Source organism: Cicer arietinum, chromosome 3 (genome assembly GCF_000331145.2).
Source record: "Cicer arietinum cultivar CDC Frontier isolate Library 1 chromosome 3, Cicar.CDCFrontier_v2.0, whole genome shotgun sequence".
Taxonomy (NCBI): domain Eukaryota; kingdom Viridiplantae; phylum Streptophyta; class Magnoliopsida; order Fabales; family Fabaceae; genus Cicer; species Cicer arietinum.
The window spans coordinates 3,316,029-3,337,814 of NC_021162.2; the positions used below are offsets into that span (position 1 = coordinate 3,316,029).

A 21,786-nucleotide genomic window follows, 5' to 3' on the forward strand; every position below is an offset into this window, starting at 1 on the left:
ATCCATGTTATCTAAATTTCATTTTCAATAATCATGTTGTATATTTTAAATTTAAATTTGAAAAATTATTGTGTTATTAAAGGATAATTTGTAAGGAAAAATATCCAACCAAATTGGTTGTTAATTTTTAATAGAAACTTTTGAAGTTTTCTATATATTTTAGTATAGGTTACTAACTTAATAGCTAATTTTATCAAAATATTCAAAATCAATTAGATAATCATGCTAGTCATAAATTTATCTTTTTTTAGAAAACATAAGTTTATCCATTTTATAACTAAACATTTCAAAATTAATTATCTATCATCAACTATATAATTTACTAATTACTCTAAAAACACTTGAATTATACTAGTAACATACTTTCTTCTTCGCTCTTTTTATATAATTAGTAACACATTTTTTCCTGTAATATCTAACATACTATTTTTTATACCATATTGATCCCACCAAATTTAAGTAAAGGTTATATGGTTTAATTAGTGTGATTAATAAATGTAATTAAGATTATTAATATTTTGATGAGGAAAATGACTGAAGATTCAACCTCCTTATTACTCTGGTCTCTTTCTCTCCCACAACCACCAAACTAACTATATACTCTCTAAAATAATGTGTTGTTACCATTCTTAAAAAACTTATTTATCAATTAAATCAATTGATTTGTCTATTCTCATCTAACTTATTCTTGCTAAAGAGATTTCAAGTAACTCCTTGGTTTATATTTGAACTAATGATGAAACTTGGTTGGAAAAGAAGAAACTAAAAGTATCTATACTATTTATTTAAAATGAAAAATATCTTGTTATTGAATTTTAAATTAATTTTTTCTTGAAAATTCACCACATAAATTCTAGTTTTTACCATAATAAAAGATGAAAGAAAAATATTAATTTTTACTATATATCTTTGCAAAAAAGATAAGAATGATATGTAAAAAAAAATAACACTGAGAACTTATAACCACCTACTCTTCCATTGTATAGTCAACAAATTTTTAATTGGTCAAACACTATTTTTATGGATTCTTCTCTTTTTTAGTAAATCATTTGGAAGAAATAACAATACTAAAAATAGAATGAGATCATTTTTTATTAGATCTAAGGGATCGTACAGTTGGGATAACAATAACACACAAAAATTGATTTAAATATATTAAATTTACTATTAATGATAATTTTTGTTGGTGAGGGTAGATGTCCCCGTCCAAAGTATATGACCTTTCCTCTAATAACAATACTAGATATCAAATTCGTAACATATAGAATTTAATATATGTCTTTTTACCACTAAATCAAACTATTAGTTGCATACAAAATTTTTAAATTTGAAATGAAGTTAAAAAATCAGGGACATATTTAAATAAAAAAAAATCAGAGATATATTTGACCTTATCTATATACCATATTAGTACTAATTTGATTATTAGGCAAATTAGAAGTCTAGGAGTTCCAATTGAAAAAAAAAAAAACACTTCATCTAATGATAAAATAAAAAGAAGACAAATACACAACCCTAAAGAAATTCGAAGAACTTTACAATTGGAAAATCACTAATTTTAACTATTTTTTTTTTCACCTTTAATTTGACACCTATATCCATTAATATGTGTCCCGGTGGAGTTTTGTGAGGACACATGCTAACCACAACTACCTCAAAATTTCTAATAATTTTTTTTAATAAAATCAACTTATAAAATAATTAAAAAAAATTAATTAGAAAAATATATTACATTTTTTAATTTTAATTGTAAGTGTTGAGTTTTGTCAAGAGATATAAAAATCAAACCAATAATCTTGATAAACTAAAAAAAAATCGAAATCAATTAAATTGATTTTTTGTGTGTGTCTGAATTTTATTTGAATCGAACCAAATAAACTAAATCTTTGTTGATTTGAGTATAATTTCACTTCATTTAAAATTGATCACCAATATCTATATATAATCATTAGACTATATCTGTAGTGTTATCTTAAATATGTGTTATATTTAAGGTTTTTTTAATCATTTATATTTTTTTTTATTGTAGTTTAAAAAGTATTTGCGTAATTGTTTGAATAGTATAAAAAAAATTTAATGTTTAAAAAAATTATATTTTAAAATAAATATCTTAATTTTTATTAATATAACTTGATTCAACGTAACCAAATCAACATACTTTTCATCCGTTTGAGTTTAATTTTCTTTTAGATTTAGTTTTTTATTTTTTTATTTTTCAAAGATACAAACAAAATCAATATCTTATGCACATAACTTCCTATCTCTTAAACACATGCAATTTTTAAACTAATTTATCCGCTTTTTACAGTTGTGGTTACAAATTTCTATATATTTATCTTTTAAACTTACAACTTAAAATTTTAATATACGAGATCTAAACATGTGTCAGATTTTAGTGAGTTCAAATAATAAGACAAATATGTTTTTAGTTTGGTCAACTGAATGTCATCGAAAAGGCCCTAGGATGAACTGAAGGGAAAAACCAAAGACTCACGACAACTAATGCACATGACACGTTCTTCATGTCTTCACAAATTTCTTCTTAACTTTACAACAAGTAAACTCACTAGCTTCATAGAAAATGCTTGTCATTAAATTTCATTTCATTTCGGTGGGATGTTTCTACTAGGAAAATGACATTCATGCCTTGCACGAACCTCTAAAAGTAACAATTCTAATTGTTTTGGCTTAGTAATAAAAATATATTTTCTTTATTCTTTTTTTATTTTTTTAAATTCTGGTAGGGAACCTCTAAAATTTCATTACAACCCCTTTTGTTTTTTTTAACACAACTACTCTTTCATTTTCTCAAGTTTGTCTTTTTAATTAGTCAAAGGATGGATCTCACAATCACACATATTAAATATATAAACAAAAGATAAAATTATCTTGGATTTAAAACCGTCCTAATTATATTAAATATTTTGCAGCTATGATGTCCGTACATATATTTTTCCAATTTTGTTTCTGATAGCCAAAAATTAAAAGAAAAATATATACTAGGGTCTAATTCTTGGTGCCAATAATAAGAAAGAACATGAAACAAAATCCCAATTCACATTGAAACCTTCAAAATTTTTATTTGTCTTAATTGGATCAGTAAATGTATCCTATTATATCTGTCCCTAAAGTACAATTCTTTTTTAGAAAAAAATTGTTCTTTAATATTTATTTCTTCATATTACTACAAATATTATTATTATTATTATTATTATTATTATTATTATTATTATTATTATTATTATTATTATTATTATTATTCTCATCATCATCTTAAAAGATACTCTTAATTAATACTATTTATGTCTTAAGAGATGAAAAATCAAAGTTAAACATATACACTATAAAATAATATTTGAAGAATATTTATACACTTCCTCACAAAAAATAATAATATTTATATACAATACATATATTAAATATACTATATATTTTTTAACATATATAAAAATTATAAAATAATTAAATTTATTTTTTTATTAATCAAAGTGATTTTACGATTATTATTACGATGATTTGAACTATAAAAGAAATTTATGATAAACGACAAAAGTAGGACCAAGTTTTTTTGTTTATGAGAAGCTCATATTAAACTAAGTTTGACATGAAATGATCCTAACTTATATAATATGTTCATATGAGAGAGTAAGTGGAAAAATGACTTGGTCGCAACTATAGGCACAACTTCTAGGAAACAACTGAAAATTTGTGAAACCATGTTTATATGAAAATATATGAAGACAGAATCAAAGCAGAAACAGACAAGAAAAAGGCAGGCCAACATGACCATGACCATAGAACAACCTAACAGACACATCACATCACTTGGAATTTAGAGAACAGGAAATTTCCTTTGATATTGTCAAGAAATAACCATGCTTTTGTTATTCTTAAAGGAAACAACCATTTTCGTCCTTAGAATATGTGAGACACTCTTATAATAATATTTAAATGTATTAAAATTAAAAAATAAATATTTTAATATGTAATTTATTATTCGTTTTGATTATCGAATATATTTTTAGTTAATCAACTTAATTCTTAAATTTATTTTTTGTTGATCAATTTAATCTATAAAATTACCAACAAAAAAGATATTAGAAATATATTTACAATTTTGATATATTCAGATACTATAGTGACAACACCTTACATGTTCATTCACTAATATGATTGTTCTTCTTGTTATTACTGGGATGCGGACAGAATCAATTTTTTATTCATCTGTTTTAGTGTATGGTTGGCAAAGAAGGGTGAAATTTAGAAAAAAAAAGAAAATTAAGGGTGAAATTCAAAAAGAAATAAATTAAGAGTAAAATTATAAATAAAAAATTACATAAAAATTGGACTCATCTTTGTTTTTAGTCAAAATTGATATCATCTTTATATATATTATAAAAAATTCAATTATTTGATTTGATAAATAATAAAATTATAAATAAGACATTTTACATGAAGAGTAAAATTAAAGGAAGAAAAACTACACAGAAAAGTTTTATTATTATTAGGGCCATGCTAAAATAATATTATTATAGCCATCATTTAATTTTATTTCCACCGTCTCTAAAAAAATGAACTTGTCATGCACCTTCCTTTACATTTCAAAATTGACCATTTTTCTTGAATTATATAACCAACCCTTCATCAACCTTTCAAACCACATTAACATTTTTCATTCATAAATTAAATAACAATAACAATTTAAAACACTTTGAACCACCTTGTACAAAGGATCAAAGAATTCTACATATTCATCATCTATATATTTTTTTTAGTATATCATTAAACATGGTTTTTCGTGAATTTGTGTATCTTATTGCAGAGGAGAAAACATCAGAGAATGATGATATCAACTCAAATTCAAGTTCAACAATGTTTGGTCTAATAGAGTTTTTCCTATACTCCACATTCTTCATCAGGATATACAAGTTTTTCTCGAGTTTTCGGTTTTTACTTCTCTGCCAACTTTATTCTGAAGACTCAGATGAAATAAGAGAGGAAAAGATCATAGAAACTGAGTCAAATATCAGAAGAGAAAGTGGAGAGATTGAGAGAGATGAAGTGAAAATAGTGATGGAAAAAATGGGAATATTTTGCAGATCAGAAAGTGAGGAACTTGATGAGAAATATGGCTCCAAGGAACTTTCTGAATTGTTTGAGGAACAAGAACCAAGTTTGGAGGAAGTGAAACAAGCTTTTGATGTTTTTGATGAGAACAAAGATGGTTTTATTGATGCAGAGGAGTTGCAGAGAGTTATGTGTATTTTGGGATTGAAGGAAGGTTTAGAAGTTCAGAACTGTCAGAAGATGATCAAGAACTTTGATGAAAATCAAGATGGAAGAATTGATTTCATTGAGTTTGTAAAAATCATGGAAAATAGATTATGCTGATTTGTTTTTTTACCCTTTATTTAAGGTTATATTTATATATATATCAGTTTATTTTGACATATCCTAATGTTATCTCATCAATACTAGAATCAAACAAAAATATTGAAAAATATAAATTTTGAATGGTAAATATTTATGTCATCTCAAAGTTTTGTAAGCCATAATTTTAAATTCTCTAGAAGGATATATTATTGATGGTGACCATAATCACTTTTGAAGACCAAGTTAAAAAACTGTATCCAAAAAAACAAACACAATTACTTAGAGAGATGTTAATAATTTGATCTTCATCATACAGTGTTATTCTTCGAATGCAATCACTTATTCACTGAATTTAAATTATAAAAATAAGATTAAAATGCACTTTTGACCTCTCAAGTTTCACAATCCAGCGATTTTGAAAATAACAATTTTGGTCCCTCAACTTTATCCCTTTTGCAAAAGTTAGATAAGGGGAGCAAACTTTTGCGAAAAATATTAAGTTAAAGGTCAAAATTGCTATTTTCAAACTAGGGGAACCAAAATCGCCGTATTGTGAAACTTGAGGGGCAAACATGTATTTTAGCCTAAAAATAATAATAATGATGAGTTCATGCATGGCTGTGGAAACCTTTTCAATATGTAGTGTTCATATGGAAGAACAACTGTGGCTAATATATTACAGTTATGACACTTTCTAGAGTGGAATGATGATTGTAACTGTAGTTGCATTTTCTCAGAAGTGACTTGATAGTTGTCTGATCAAATGAAGTAAACATTTTCATTATCATAATCAAACTTTTTTACATATGTTGGTGAAAAAAGAACTTGATAATGCTAAACAAGAGCTGTGCTTTGTCTAACTGACAATTCAAAACAAAAAAATGTGTCAGAGCATTTGGATTGTATGCAGTCGGACTCTGATGCATTCATGTAGTTAGCAGATCAGTGCTTGTAGGATCATGATTGGATGACCCCGATTTGAAGTTTGGTATTTTAGATTTATTTTTTGCACAGTCTGATCTTGATCCAACGGTCAAAATTTTGAATCCATGACCATTATGGAGTATTGGTTGAGTGGAGCGGCAAATGCTTCCTTTTATCACCATTAACATCATTGATATAAATGTCTTTCTCTTTGGCTTAATTCAAATCTTTGCTTCTCTAGCTCATCAATTTCATCATCAAAATTGGGATCAAAGTCAACTAACAAAGGTTGTTGGTTCTTCTGCTCTTCTACTGGTTCGTGTAGTTCTCCTTGACCACTCTGAGAAGCAACCATTGCTGTTAGTGTCACAGATACAGATATTCAAGCAAAAGTCAATGAAGTAAGCAGAACTACAATGCTGAAAAAATGATGAAAAAGGCTATCATCTCATACCAAAAATCATGAAGACATGTAGCAACAGAAACAACATCATGGTATATATTTAGGCAAATGCTACACTTTGCATGCTCAAAATCACCATAAGAAACTATAAGGTTCCCAAGGTGGCAAGCCTTATTGTGCAGTTAGAGCTGGTGGAAAACTTTCATGAAATTATGACAGAAATTTGACTAAAAAATAAAATGGGAGTACAACTCGAAACTTCAATAAAATACAGGTTCATATACTAAGCTACACTGAAAAAATAATGTATACCCGCTTAAGTTTAAATTCAGGGAACAAGTAAATACATCTGATGAGGATTTCAATGCAGAAATACAGAAAGACATGAATATTTATTACTCTACTCAATTTATGAAGGCAACAGAAAAATTTACAATTCCCTTTACAATGCTTAAACATGTTTGAAGACTTGTTTATAAGGTGGATAAAATGTGACGATTTTGAGTCTTCTGATTTTCTAAATTTTCTTTCCTTTAAATGGGAACAGAATGAAAAGGAAATGAACAAGACAGAGGAATCAAATCTTATACCTATCATTTCTGAAGGGAACTCAGTATCATTTGAAGTGTTAAAAATAGTGATCTAATGAAATTCCGCCATGCTATAGTGTTATAGCTGCTATTTAACAACATTGGACTATGCTTGATATTCTTAAGCTCTAGTGTATGCATTGCTAATTGGTCACTTCAAAAAGTCACGACCATACAACTTGTGAAAATGCTACCAGTGGTCGGCACAAGTACAGGTCCCGTCGCAAAAATGATGGAACCGGCTAGCATCTCGAACAATTATCAGCCTGTTTGTGACCTTTGATATTAGTTTTACAACAGTGTGACAATCATCGCAAATACGAAGGTTTTTAATTATGCGGATCGGTGCTGGAGAAGGTATTTTCATGAGGCCATATGCTACGGCCAGCTTCTCGCTGTGATAATTAAGATAACTTTCCTTCTGTTCGTCTTCCACGTCATGCAGCACGGCTTCAATATATGGCACATATCCAAGTGGCTTAATCATTTCCAGCAATAGTTGAACCTTCTTGTATATTTGAATAGACTCTGGATGATTGCTTCCCTCTGAAGCAAACACATGGACAACATTTCTTATCTCAAGCCAACTTACTCCAGGTTCCTTCTTAACATTTCTTTCCCTCATCATTTTCCTAATAGTCGAGACACCGTCCCAACTACTTGCCTTGGCATACATATTCGATAGCAATGTATACGTCCCGACATCACGAGGGTCCATCTGTAAAATAGTTTCTGCAATTCGATTCCCCAAGCTATAATTTCGACGAACATTGCAAGCGTTAAGCAAAACGCGCCAGGCAACAACATCCCACTTCACTTGTGTTGTCTTCATGAAGTTCTCGGCCTCTTCAAGCAGACCAGCTCTGCATAAAAGCGCAACCATGCACGTGTAGTGCTCCAATCCCGGCTCGATCTTAAAACGTTCCATCACTTGATTCAAATAGTAAAACCCTTGTTGTACAAGGGCCAAATGAGCACATGCAGATAGAACCCCGACAAAGGTTACATGGTTCGGACATTCTCCAGCAGACACCATGTCTTGAAACACTAGTAAAGCTTGTTTACCAAGTCCATGATGTGAATACCCACATATCATAGCGTTCCAAGTGATAATATCTCGTTTCTTCATATCAAAAAACACATCATATGAAGAACCAATACTGCCACTCTTGGAATACATATTTATCAAAGCATTCCTTACAATGACATGATTCTTAAAACCTAACTTCTCAACCCGAGCATGCAATAGATCACCATGTCCGAGTGCCGCTATACCTGCACAAGCATTAAGCAAAACTGCAAAAGTGTATTCATTGGCCATCACAGTACCTTCTCGATCCATACACGTAAGCAGATTCAAACTCTCCTCGAAATCACCATTCTGCAAGTAAGCAGTCATGAGGGCTGTCCATACTACCACATTCCGATTTTGCAAGCCATCAAAAACTTTCTTTGCACTCAAAACCCCGCCACATTTTCCATACATGTCTATCAACATGCTACCAACAAATACATCAAACAATAAACCGGCTCTCAATAACCGCGCATGAACTTGCAAACCGGATCGCAAATCTCTAATCTGACCACAAAGTCCCATGACACTAACATATGTAACATTATCCCAAACCACTCGTTCGTCCACCATCCTCCCCAAAACTTCCACAGCTTCTCCCCAACGCCCCGATTCGACAAGCGCATTCAACACAGAGTTATAACAAAAGGCGTCATTATTACCACCATGTTCACCACTACCAATAGAAACAATATCCAAAACCTGCAATGCTAAGTCCACATGAAAACACTTTGAATACATATGAACAAGTGCACTTTTCACGTAGTGATGACAAACAAACCCAAACTTGAACAAAAAACCATGACACTGCATCCCTTCGAAAACTCTCCCACTATTAGCACAAGCCGAAATAACAGTGGTAAAAACATACTCATTGGGGCAACCATTTTCGAACGACGAAACCATTTTTTTGAAGAGGGAAATGACTTCATAGTGTTCACCACTATGCAAATAACCACCCATTAAAGCATTCCAAGAAACGACATTTCTAAGGGGCATTTCGTCGAATAGGTAACGCGCGAGACGGAGTTGGGAACATTTTACATAGAGATTGATGAGGGAATTGAGTTGAATGATGTGGGATTGATGTTGGTTTGAAGATTGGTTGCGAATTAGGAACTGGGCATGGATGGTTTTGCCAAAGTTTAGAAATTTAGCATCAGCAGAGAGTTTTAAGAGCTTGAAGAGTTCTTCAAGAGATGGAAGATGTTTGGAATATAAAGCCAACATAGCTCTGATACTTTGTTTGTACTGTTTCAGTTACTAAAATGAGTGGATATATACTGCATTTTTAGATTTAAACGCCATAGAAAAAGAAATTTGTATTGAGTGCAAGGTGTTTGACAAATTTTCCCAATGAGTAATTTGTTTTTCCGTACTTAGATTTCAGCTTCAGTAGGGTCCGTTTTATATGTAAATTCTACGCGGTGTCGTGATCTGGCTCCCGCGACGGCTCCGGCAGAGGAGGGTTGATTCGACGGCATGTAGCAATCGGCTACCTTTTGTTTTTTGGCATTAGGAAAATCATATCATTCATTTAAAATAATAGTCTCAATGCATGTGGTGGTATGCAATCAAAAATACATTATTTGCAATGTCAGCTACAAAATTATATCGACAATTGCCGCGCCTTATTTATTTGTCTAATTCTTTAAACTATGTGAATTGAATTCAGGAAAACCGCATGAACTCACATCACAAAGGTATTGCATTGAGTTTACGTATGGAAATAATTCAATTTTATTGCAGACGTAAACTCAATTCAGGTGTCCATGAATTGTATATGTGTACCGTCTATAATTTCTTAAATTGCATTTCGTACGTGAAAATAGATCTAGTAAGGATACATGATTTAAGTTTGTGTACTATTATTTACAATTTACGTAAGCAATAAACAATCTTTCTCCTTTATTCTTGATAAACATGGTCTCGACCGATAGCATAAGCAACATTTTGGGAATTGATCAAACTCATAATCTTGGACATTATCTTTGAGTGTTTATGGATAAAGTATAAACAATCTTTCTCATTTATTCTTAATTGGATAAAGTATAAACTTACTAATTGAAAAGTTGATTCTCTTCATTTTGTAGGTAGGATTACTTTACCCCAGTCGTCCCTTGCTAGCATTATGGGTTATGTTATGCAAATTGTGGAGATACCAACATCTATTTTGTGAGGAAGCTAAATTACTTTATCGCAATTTCATATGGAGTAGCACTGAATAAAATAAGAAATATCACCTAATTTCTTGGGGTGACTTGCAAACCAAAAAATGAAGGTGGTCTTGGCTTCAGGAACCTCCACGTGCTAAATAAAACTTATATGTTCAAGCTCAGATCTGCAAAATGTCCATATTTTTTACAATTATAACATTGGACCCTCATTTTGTCAAACTTCTTCTTGCCAGATGGTTTCTTGTTTTTATTATCACTGTTTTGCTGACTTCTTGAACCTCCAGCCTCCTTATCTTGATCTTGTTTCTGGTGCCATTTTGACTTGCCCTTCCACTTCTTGTTTTTTACTCCATCTTGATTGAACTTCTTGTTGATCTGAGCTTGTAGTGCCTGTGTTTGTGTGTGTGCCTCACCTCTTTCTTTTACCCTTAATTCATAAGCTTCTAGGGAGCTTTGCAGATCTTCCAACTTCATTGTATCAAGATTCTTTGATTCTTCAATTGCCACCACTATGTGATCATATCTTTGTGTTAGTGTCCTTAGAATATTTTCATTGATCACCACCTCAGTCATCACTTTTCCATTGGCTTTCATCTTATTAGTGATTATTTGCACTCGATTGAAATAGTCAGTCACATTCTCATTATTCTCCATTTGTAGTAACTCATACTTTCTTCTTAGCATTTGAAGTTTGATCTTCTTAATTTTTTTCACCACTCGTGTTATACTTCACTAAGATATCCCATGCCCTTTTTGATGTAGATACCTTTGAGATCCTTTCAAAATTGTTTGAATCCACACTTTTTTGGATGTAAAACAATGTCTTGCAATCTATTTTCTTGCAATCTTTGAAAGTTGTTTGTTGTCTTTCTGTTGGATTCGCACCAAGTTGTTCATAGTCATCTTGAACAGTCCCAAACACTTCTTGAGCTCCCAACAACGATCTCATTGCTACAGACTACCTCTCCCAGTTTTTCCCATCCAGAATTAGCTGATTCGATGGAAACCCTCCTCCATTCATGTCTTCTTTCTTTTCTTTCACTGACATTTGTGTTTCCCAATTTTTGATTCCCCCTCACACTTGCACTCGTGTTTCCCAAGAATTATAACCCAAGCTCTTGATGCCAATTGTTGGAGCATGTTGTATAATTGAGAGGAATTAAAATTGAGAAGAAAAGAGAAGAAAACAGAAAGTTCAGAAAACGGAGATTGATTATCAATATGGAGAATGATCGGTTAAGCATTGCAGATTGTTCTTGATTTTGAAAGCTTTTATAGAAACAATTTTCTACTGAATCAATTACAACAAACTTAACAAACTTCTAACTATATTATAACTAACTTCTAACCATATTCTAACTAATTACAAATCAATTTGAATTACATTTAACAATAATGTCGCAAAGTTTTGATTTTCAATCCAAAAAAACAAAATCTGAAACCAGTCTCATTTCATTAAATATTCATTTAGTATTCATTATAGATAATTTTCAAAGATGTCAATGACTATAAATATTTTTCGTAAGAGTTCGGTTGGGAGCCAAATTTGAATTCAAATTGTAGAGGCCATAAACCAAGACCCATAATCAAAATACTTCTTGAATGCATGTTATTGTTTTTAAAATATCAATAACAATCATATTAAAAATGATACATTTTTTTAGGTTTAATCATATAATTTTCAACAAAAAAAAACCTTAATAATCTATAGTACAATTAGGGATGAGAATAGGCTAGGCCGTCCGTCAGGGGCCTATGGTCTAGCATAGTTATGGTCTGACCTGACATGACCTATTTAATAAAAAGGCTAGGCTCAAGCTATTTTTAAAGCTTATTTATTTAAATAGGTCAGACTCATCCTTATAAAAAAACCTATTAGGCCTGACAGACCGACATATATATTATTTAAATATTTATTAATGTTATTTTTTTATATTATTATATTAATAATATTATTTCCTATTTTAAATTCTATCGATTAGGCAATCACTCAGTAGTGATTCTATATTCGGTAGTCATTCCATATTTGGTAGTCGTTCCATATTCGGCAGGCATTCAATTATTCAATAACTCAGTAGTTGTTCCATATTTGTTTTTAGATGTAATAATGGGTGCCTTTGTTTCAGAAGAAAAAAAAAATCTATTCTTTGAAACAAAAAATTATGTTTTAGGGTTTAAAGGATTGTTTGTTTAAGATTTTTAAAAAATTATTTTGTTAGAAAAATTATTTTTTGTTTAATATATATAGTATGTACATTTTAGAAAAATTATTTTTTGTTTAATATATATAGATATGTACATTGATATTGGTATGTGGAGAGCATCATCTTATATGAGTAGAGCATTTAAATATTTTAATATGAATAAGACTTTTAAATAGACTTCCAGGTCAGGCCAGACTTTTAAAACGGTCAAGCCAGACCGAAAAAAAAAACCTATGATAGGCCGTATGCTAAGCTTAGGCCTAAAAAATTAATCTTATGTCAGACTCAGACCTTTCAAAGTCTGGTCTGACCTGACCTATTCCCACTCCTAATGTACAATCCAAAGATAAATAAATTTATAAATAATTGTTTAAATTCAAATTCTATTCAATATTAATTTAAATCATTTAAAATAAATCACTAAATTATAATAAAAGTCACATATATGATAAAAAATAAAGTCGAAGAACATTCATTCTTTCATAAAAAACCAAGAATAAAAAACTTATATTTTTAAATCAAAAAACTAAAAAATAATAATTTATTAATACAAATAATCGACAATCAAAACATTTCTTAGTAATGAATCAAAAAATTTATAGCATTTATCTTGACATTATTGTTATTAGTTTTTATCAAAATGAAAATAGAGATTGCACATTTATATATAATTATTTGAAAAAAACAATTATTACATTGATAAAATAAAATGAAATTGCAATAAAAATAGTTTAAACAAATTATATAATTTTTTTTCTCAAAAAATGAAAGATACAATTGGAAGAGAAAAATATTTGGTTTAAATATGTTTTTGGTCCTTGTATATATAATAGTTTTTAGTTTTAGTCTATAAATTTTTTGTTTAAATTTCATCCTTGTAATCAGAAAAATTTATTTTTAGTCCTTAACGTCAAATGAATGTTACAAAAAACGTTAATTGACAAAGGGAAACATGAACCAAATATTTAAATATAATTTTGGTCCTTGTAAAAATAAGATTTTTCAATTTTAGTATCTGAAAAATATTTGTTTGAATTTCATCCCTGCAATATCTAAAAAATTTAGTTTTGGTGCTTAACGTCAAATGAACGTTACAAAAACGTGAGTCGACAAAGAGAGGAAACTGTGGAATACAGATCTAAATAATTATTTTAAACAAATTTAACCGAAACAATATTTAAATAACAAATAAAAATAATTTATATACTCATTTCTAATAAAATAAGTATACAAACTCAAATGAAAATACAAATTTAAATAATTATTCTAAATAAATTTAACCGAAACAATATTTAAATAACAACTAAAAATAATTTGTATACTCATTTCTAAAATAAGTATACAAATTTCAATGGAAATACAAATTTAAATAATTATTATAAACAAATTTAACAAAAACAATATTTAAATAACAAATAAAAATACTTATTTATAATAAATTAAGTTTACAAACTCCAATTAGAATATAAATTTAAATAATTATTCTAAATAAATTTAACTGAAACAATATTTAAATAACAAATAAAAATAATTTATATTCTTATTTTTAATAAAATAAGTATACACATTATTGTTTGTAACGCATTAAAGATCAAAGATAAAATAAAGTTTTAAGATAATATAGAGATGAAATCCAAATAAATAATGTTTAGAGACATAAACTCTGAAAACTTTTATATTTATGTAAACAAAAACATATTTAAACTTTTAGTCTATGTTTTCTTTAATCAATTAATATTTTTCTCTTTGTAACGTACATTTGTTAAATACCAAAAATAAAATTTTCTAATATTAGGTAATGAAGTTTTAAAAAATAAAACTAAAAATTGTTATATTTACGAAAAAAAAATTTAAAAATTTAAATTATTATTATTTTTTTTTTTTTAAAAAATATTATTATTATTTTTACAAACTGAGCTGTTCCCTAAAAAAATCCAGTCGCAGACTGAACTCAACTGACCGGAAAACGCATCCAGAGTTAATCGTCGGCCGCCGCTATAATCAGGTTTTCTTCTCCTCTCCAGTAGCACAACTTTCCGCCGCGATAGCCACCTCTAACAACAAGAATCACGTCCCATCAAATATCCACTTCGCACCGCGATTCCTCAATTAACAACATAGCTTTTTATTTTTATTTTTATTTTTTATGTTATTACGGTAGAAAACTTCATTTTTTTTCACTAATAATAATTTATCTAATGATTTTAATTAATTCAATTGCAGAAGAAAAAAGGGTTGAATAATTATGACTATGTTGGGGAAAGCGAGAGAAGCGGGGATTCCATTGATGAAACTTGTTAGGTTAAGAGGAATGCCAATTTTGGAGCAATTGCGTTTAGAAGAACGGTTACTTCGAACAAGTTCAGATAATTGGTGTCTTATTAACGATGGAACCAATTCCCCTGCTATTGTAATGGGCTTATCCGGGTACTTTCTTTATTTCTTTGGAAATATGTTGTTCTGTTTAAGAATCACAATCCAGTTTTGTTTTAGTAATGTTTCTTTACCATATGTTTTTCTTTCAATTTGTTTGGTATGATTCCATGAAATAGTCCTCTAGAGCAGTGTTGTTGTTAATTAGCGGCTATAGCATTGTGGCGTTCTGAAATTTGAACAAATTACTATTGTTCTGGGATACCCTGTTTTAGTACAAGATAGTGTCAAATAGCCACTATAGCATTATTCTATATTGTAGTTGTGATTACACTGTGATCCTTGATATTGTAGCAAATGAGGCTGCAATTGTAATTGTGATGCCATTGTGGAGGCATTGAAAACCTTAGTATTGTGGATGCAATTTAGAATCATGGCTAAGGTGGTGCTGTAGCATTGCTGTGTAGCGAAATTTGAACAAAAATGACAACATTGACAGGAGTCTAAGAATCTAGTGCACATGTGAAAACTGTAAAGAATGAAATGTTGATTTCTGTCCTATAGTCTAATTCTTTTCCTGATTTTGTACCATATTGCTGTTTGTTAAACTTAAAAATGGATGTATAAATTACTAATGACAACTGAGTTTGTTAATCGTGTTTTATTTTGGGCAATACCCTAGTGGTTTACTTGCTAAGAATCCATTTGAGACTTAAGTTCTTAGAAACATTTTTTATTTTTTTAATAATAAGCTTGGTTCATTGAACTTAAAGTCCTAATTATCTTGGCCATTTTCCTGAAATCACTTCTGGCTTCTGGGAATGCTGCATTCCCCAGCATTCCTAAGTATGAAAAATACCCAAGATTATTTAGATAATAATTGTATCTAGGAAATGAATGTTACATTCTAGAGGCCACTTGTTTATTTTCTTTATATGTAAGTAATGCCTCCTTCATTCCCTCCCTCTCAATGTGGAATATTTTACATAGGAAACTTTCAGAACTTGTTGAAGTCAAGCCTGTGTTGCGAGATCATATACCCGTCATCAGAAGGTTTACTGGGGGAGGAACTGTTGTTGTTGACCATGACACTATATTCGTTACGCTGATATGCAATAAAGATGCTGTTCCAAATGTTCAACCCTTTCCCCGTCCCATTATGTCGTGGAGTGGCCTATTGTACAGTAAAGTTTTTGAAGGGCTTGCCGATTTCCATCTTCGTGAAAATGGTATATTGATTGAGTCTTGTTTCAAGATCTTTTTACAATATTTCTAGGACCATTCATTTTTTGTTTTATATGTACACATAAATTTTTACTGCAGAGTTGTTCTTAATTCAATGGTGATAAATCTCTTCCTATCTTCCCCATTAACACTTTTTTATTTATAAAAAGCATACAAAACAATGGAATTCTACATTTCTGTCTACTTTTGTATACTGTATAGTTTATTTTGGCACTTCCATTGGTTCATTTCATTTCACATCTTTGTTTAAAATTCATTATGTTTCATGAATGTTGTGATGAATTTCTGATCCAATTCTTTTTTTTCCTTTGTGCTCAAAGATTATGTGTTTGGTGATCGTAAGTTTGGTGGAAATGCTCAATCTATAACCAAGCACCGGTGGATACACCACACGTCTTTTCTATGGGATTATGGGGGCCAGAACATGTCTTATCTCAAGTTACCTGCAAAGGCTCCCAAGTATCGATCGGTAAGTTTATATTTTGATATTTCGTTTCTTTACATTGGAGTTAATAGTTTGTTAATATACTTTATGATTCCTAGATTCTTGTGCATTTGTGTACAATTTGGAAGTGAATTATTGTCTCCAGATATCATCAAACTCAAATAGTGTTGAGATTATTTGCTTCACTTGTTTATCAATCAATGCTCACATTTGATTGCTATGATGCAGACAAGAGATCACATGGATTTTGTTTGTCGAATGAAGGAGCATATACCAAGATCAGAATTCATAGAGAGAACTATAAAGGCAATTGGAGCCGAGTTTTCTGTAATTCCTATTAGCTTGGAGTCCATTAACATTCATTCTGTTTCTGAGTATGTTCATTCTACTAGGCTACTAACAGATCAGGAAATTCAAGAAGCTTCAATTATTCAAACTTGAAAACATAGTTACATAAGAACCGACCACAATTTAACACCTGTTTGTTTTTGCGGTGCAAAGATGTTGAACATGCGATAGGGTTAAAGCTACTATGTGAAGCTTCTGCTTGAACGCGCAATAACGGTTGTGTCATTGTGAAAACAAACGCACACTTATAAGCAATACACAAGATAAAATTCATCAATGGGGTAAGAAGGATGCTGTCGAGGAACTTGCTTTCCCAAGTTGAGTGCTGATGAAATTTAAATTGTTATCTTATCAATTTTTTCCGACAAAATTTTGTTGCTTATTCTTTTGGTAGAATATTTCAAATGTTTTTGGCAATATATATTGTCTTTATTTCATTCTGAATTTTCAACTAGTATCTTATTCTTATTTAGATGACTAGATTTTTCTGTATAATTTTATTTGTTGTAATATCATTATAATTATTAAGTTGATCTTTTGTTATAAGTCCAATACCTTTTATTCTACAACTTTTAGATTTGGCATTGTTTAAATGCATATCTCTGTTTTAGTGTGGAAGTTTGCCATGGCCTAGTTGGAGTTTAAGCTGAAAATTTCATCATTCATAGATTCAAGAAGACACTTTTAAAGCTGATTTTAGATTCAATACATGTGCAGAGAACAGTACTATATATTAACTATGGTTTGTTGTAATATATATGCACGAAAACAGAGTAGAAAAAGAATCAAAAGGAGAAGTGATATTTCACTGTGGAGTAGTATAGATGAGTGGAGAAGTTTGGAAATCCAGATAAAATGAGAATATAATAGTTTAGTAATGGGCAATAGAAATTATTAAAGTTATAAGAGATCAAGAAGAATATAAAATTAAAATAAAAGATTTAAAAAAAAAGGCTAAGACAGCATATAGCTAAAAAAATCAAAATTTGTAGAAAATCATATAGCTAAGACAGCATATAGCTAAAGAATACAAATTATATAAGAAAATCATCACATTAAAATTTATTTTATTAATTTAAATTAACAATACATACAATCTTTTAAGAGTATAAGTTTTTTTTTTTAGGTTCTAGAAAATTAGGTCTCTTAGGTGATCGCCTCATATGTCCAGAACCTTGAACATGTCATGTTCAAGAGCAAATATTTCTAATTTTGATCCAACACTATGATCTAACAAAAGATTGTACCATCACTAGTGGGTGCAAGTGGTTGGTACTTGTTCCATAAATATTTGATTGATGATTCGATCTCTAAGCACCGGTGCGGATGCAAAAATATTTGTCGAAAGAAGTAATTTTTTTAAATAAATCTCAGTTATCTCAGATAAATAGTTTATGTAATTGAACATTAACATTTTATTCTGATAGATTATTCTATGATAAAAATCTTATTAACACTTTTTTCAAAGCATTTTCTATTACATATGATAGTTACAAATACAAAAGAATAACTTTAGGTTCACAAGAGAGCAAACACGCCAAATGGATCACACTCATGTGTCCATTACATTTTTAGGAATGCAACTAAAATTAGGCACCTCCTTTTTATCATGCAAGAAAAGCATATGATCTTTCACATTCATTCACCAAATATTAAAGTACAAATCCACATTCAACAATCTCTTTAACATTAATCTTTCTTAACATGGCAATTATCTCATTTGCTGAGGCACAGCATAAATTAAGCCAGCACATCATCTGCAAATGCTTGCCAAATAGAAAAGTCAAAATACATATAAATAAATAAAAAGGGCTAAACAATCTTCTATGTAGCCCAACACTAACAATACATTTACACATTACTCAACTACAACTTTACCATTTTAATTCTTCAAATGTAATAATCTTGAGAATTGAACTACTATTATTACTAAACAATGTTGAATAATAGGTCAATATTTTAAAAACCTATTCGGACATCGAACCAACGAGACACCTGAGTCATGGTTCAATAATTTTAAATTGTTTGAACCAGAACAAAACTACAATAAAACTTTTAAATAACCAAACTGTAGATGGTATTGATCTACAGTTCATCCAATTCGATTTTTAAAATATTGATTAAAAGTTGTTTAATAGTTGAACTGTCTTCCGGTGTATGTTTGCCCAAAGGACCAACTAGATGGGGCAGCATTGAATGAGACCACACTATGACCATTACTTGTGGTGACTACAAAGGAAAGACTTTGTCCATTAAGGTAAGAGTTACTTTGCCAATTTTGCCCCCAATTCCTTGACATGGCTTGCCATCTAGATCTTGAACCTTTGATGGCCACAGAATGTACATCACCAGCACCTCCAACATTAGTAACAAGTACTAAATTGAAGTAAGAATGACCATTGATTGTGAATCTTATTCCACCTTTTCTCCTGCATCTTACCCTACAAAAGCCAAAATCAAAAATAAAATTATCAACTTCATGTTTGGTTTTGCAGCAAATACTTTAAGAATTTATTTGGTAAGTGTCGCTCAAAATTAATTGTCTTCAAACCTCGATTTGACTAGAAATACTTGAAAACTAAATTAAACATCGAACCAACAAAACTTCTAGGTCATAGTTCAACTGCTTTAAAAAACTTGAATCAAGACGAATCCATGGTCGAACCACACAAATAACCAAATCAAAGACATTATTAGTTCACAGTTCAATTGGTCGAATCATCCAATTTGGTTCGATTTTTAAAATATTATTATAAAGTAACTTTTGCATTACATTAAAAAAATTACACAATTTTACGCGAAATTTATTATTGGATAAAATACATCAAAACATCAATCATTTTAGGTCAAACTAAATTTTGAACCAAATTAAATTTCCAAAACCAAATTTGTTCAAATATAATAGAGCAAAGAAATAAAAATGAAAAAGTGAAGTTACCTTCTATAAGCAACAGGCACAATCCCTGCCTTATATTGAGCAATTTGTTGAAAAATAGGTTGAGAAAGATCAAAATGGTGATTTGGAGGGTCACACCAACCACCAGGTGGACAAAAATTAGTGGCAGTAACTACAATGGAGCTACCAGCAATACACCATTGTGGATCATTCACACATTTAATTTCATAACATGCACCACAGCTTAATCCATTGTTGAAAAGTGCAGTGCTCAATGCTGCTGTATTTGTTCCATAACCTTGGCTATATAGGTTTCCATATCCACAAGCTCCACCTACAATTCAAGCTAATTATAAACCTTATATTTAATCAACTTCTTATCATATAACTACTTATATATAAGTTATTTTGTAAAAAACATAAAATAAAGTGAAACAATCTTCAAATAAGTTATATGTTATTTCTATAAGTTATACAGGAGATAAGTTATTTTCACAATTTATATATATAGAAAAGTTATTAAGCAAATGAAAAACCTTAGAGCGAAAATATTTAAATAAACAGTTTAATTAAGCGTTTTCATATAAATTATAAATTTGTCTCGATTAACCATCTTTTAGAACTTACGAAAATAAGATGAGAACACCTTATTGATATATTATAAGCTCTATTTTTATAATCTCTTTCAAATAGTCTTATATATATTTATATTAATAGATAAATTTAAATAAGTCAATTCGAACATAATAAATCTAATTACTAACAAAAAAATTTAGTTACATTTATTTATGCACAGCATAAATACATACCCATTGTACCAGAAGCATCACTTCCACCATAGAAAGTAGCATGAGCATTAATCCAACTCACATGACCACCATGTCCTTTTACATGTGAAACTTTGTATAGAAAAATTCCAAGAAGAATAAATCCAAGAAGAGACATTTTTCCTACATAAATAAATGCAGCATTATTAGTTACAAGAATTAAAGCACTTATTATTAATACAAGTGAAAGAAAAAGAAAGAAAGAGAAGAAGAGAATTGTTAGAAGAATATGATGAACCTTGAAAGGTGTTGTTTGTGGAAATGGAAAGGGAATTGGAAAGGAATAAATAGAGGTCAGTTGTGATCTAATCTGACAGACAAACTGACACACTTGAGCTGTTGGGACCATGTCAATGTTCAAAACTGTGTGCGTACTCTTTTGTAGTACTAATTTTTTTACATAGTCGAGATTTTACCGTATTTATTCAATTATAAAATCTCAATCGTCTCATTTTAATGGAACGATTTATACATTAATTTGGTAAAGTAGATTTAAATATACACGGTTGAAATGTGAATTATTCGGTCATTTCAAATTCACAACAGCATGAATATGCGAATGATTGAATAAATATGGTAAAATCTTGACATCTTGTAATCTAAGTAAAAAAAAAGACACGAATTTGTACTCTTGAAAATTTCTTACATTTGTATAATAAAGATATATGTGAATTTTCATTCGAGAGATTAGACAATTTGTATTTAAACTTGAATTTTAGATTATAAAATTAAAGTTTGTATTTTTATATATTGTTCGATCTTTAAAAAGAGATAAAATTGTTGACATTGATCAAATATCTACTTAAAAGTAAATAAAATATCATTTTTTTAAATTTCTAAATTGTTGTCTCAAATTAAATTAATGGAGTTTAAAATGCCTTAACTGATATTGCATAAGAAAGGCAAATC

General features: G+C 29.6%; 4 protein-coding genes across 6 annotated transcripts; 2 read left to right on the forward strand and 2 right to left on the reverse strand.

Moving 5' to 3' along the window:
- Positions 1-4,645: 4,645 nt before the first annotated feature.
- Positions 4,646-5,450, forward strand: LOC101512691 (probable calcium-binding protein CML46). Its single transcript, XM_004491760.4, has one exon. The coding sequence runs from the start codon at positions 4,789-4,791 to the stop codon at positions 5,389-5,391; it is 603 nt and encodes a 200-aa protein (XP_004491817.1). The 5' UTR covers positions 4,646-4,788; the 3' UTR covers positions 5,392-5,450.
- Positions 5,451-6,129: 679 nt separating this feature from the next.
- On the reverse strand, positions 6,130-10,096 carry LOC101513012 (pentatricopeptide repeat-containing protein At5g39680). Of its 2 annotated transcripts, none has more exons than XM_004491761.4 (2): positions 7,291-10,096; positions 6,130-6,637 (listed from the first exon to the last, which is right to left on the reverse strand). In XM_004491761.4, the coding sequence occupies exon 1, from the start codon at positions 9,590-9,592 to the stop codon at positions 7,481-7,483; it is 2,112 nt and encodes a 703-aa protein (XP_004491818.1). In that variant the 5' UTR covers positions 9,593-10,096; the 3' UTR covers positions 6,130-6,637; positions 7,291-7,480. The 2 variants fall into 2 exon arrangements, with proteins under 2 accessions (XP_004491818.1, XP_027188790.1); XM_027332989.2 differs by having other exon boundaries at positions 6,130-6,654.
- A 4,559-nt stretch (positions 10,097-14,655) lies between these two features.
- LOC101513339 (uncharacterized) lies at positions 14,656-17,700 on the forward strand. The gene is made up of 5 exons (XM_004491763.4): positions 14,656-14,748; positions 14,967-15,170; positions 16,107-16,345; positions 16,682-16,830; positions 17,035-17,700. The coding sequence occupies exons 2-5, from the start codon at positions 14,989-14,991 to the stop codon at positions 17,245-17,247; spliced, it is 783 nt and encodes a 260-aa protein (XP_004491820.1). The 5' UTR covers positions 14,656-14,748; positions 14,967-14,988; the 3' UTR covers positions 17,248-17,700.
- A 1,055-nt stretch (positions 17,701-18,755) lies between these two features.
- EXPA1 (alpha-expansin) lies at positions 18,756-21,241 on the reverse strand. 2 transcript variants are annotated; one of them, XM_012713337.3, is made up of 4 exons: positions 21,116-21,241; positions 20,860-21,000; positions 20,093-20,384; positions 18,825-19,595 (listed from the first exon to the last, which is right to left on the reverse strand). In XM_012713337.3, exons 2-4 carry the CDS (start codon positions 20,993-20,995, stop codon positions 19,286-19,288), a joined length of 738 nt encoding a protein of 245 aa, XP_012568791.1. In that variant the 5' UTR covers positions 20,996-21,000; positions 21,116-21,241; the 3' UTR covers positions 18,825-19,285.
- Between the last annotated feature and the right edge of the window lie 545 nt (positions 21,242-21,786).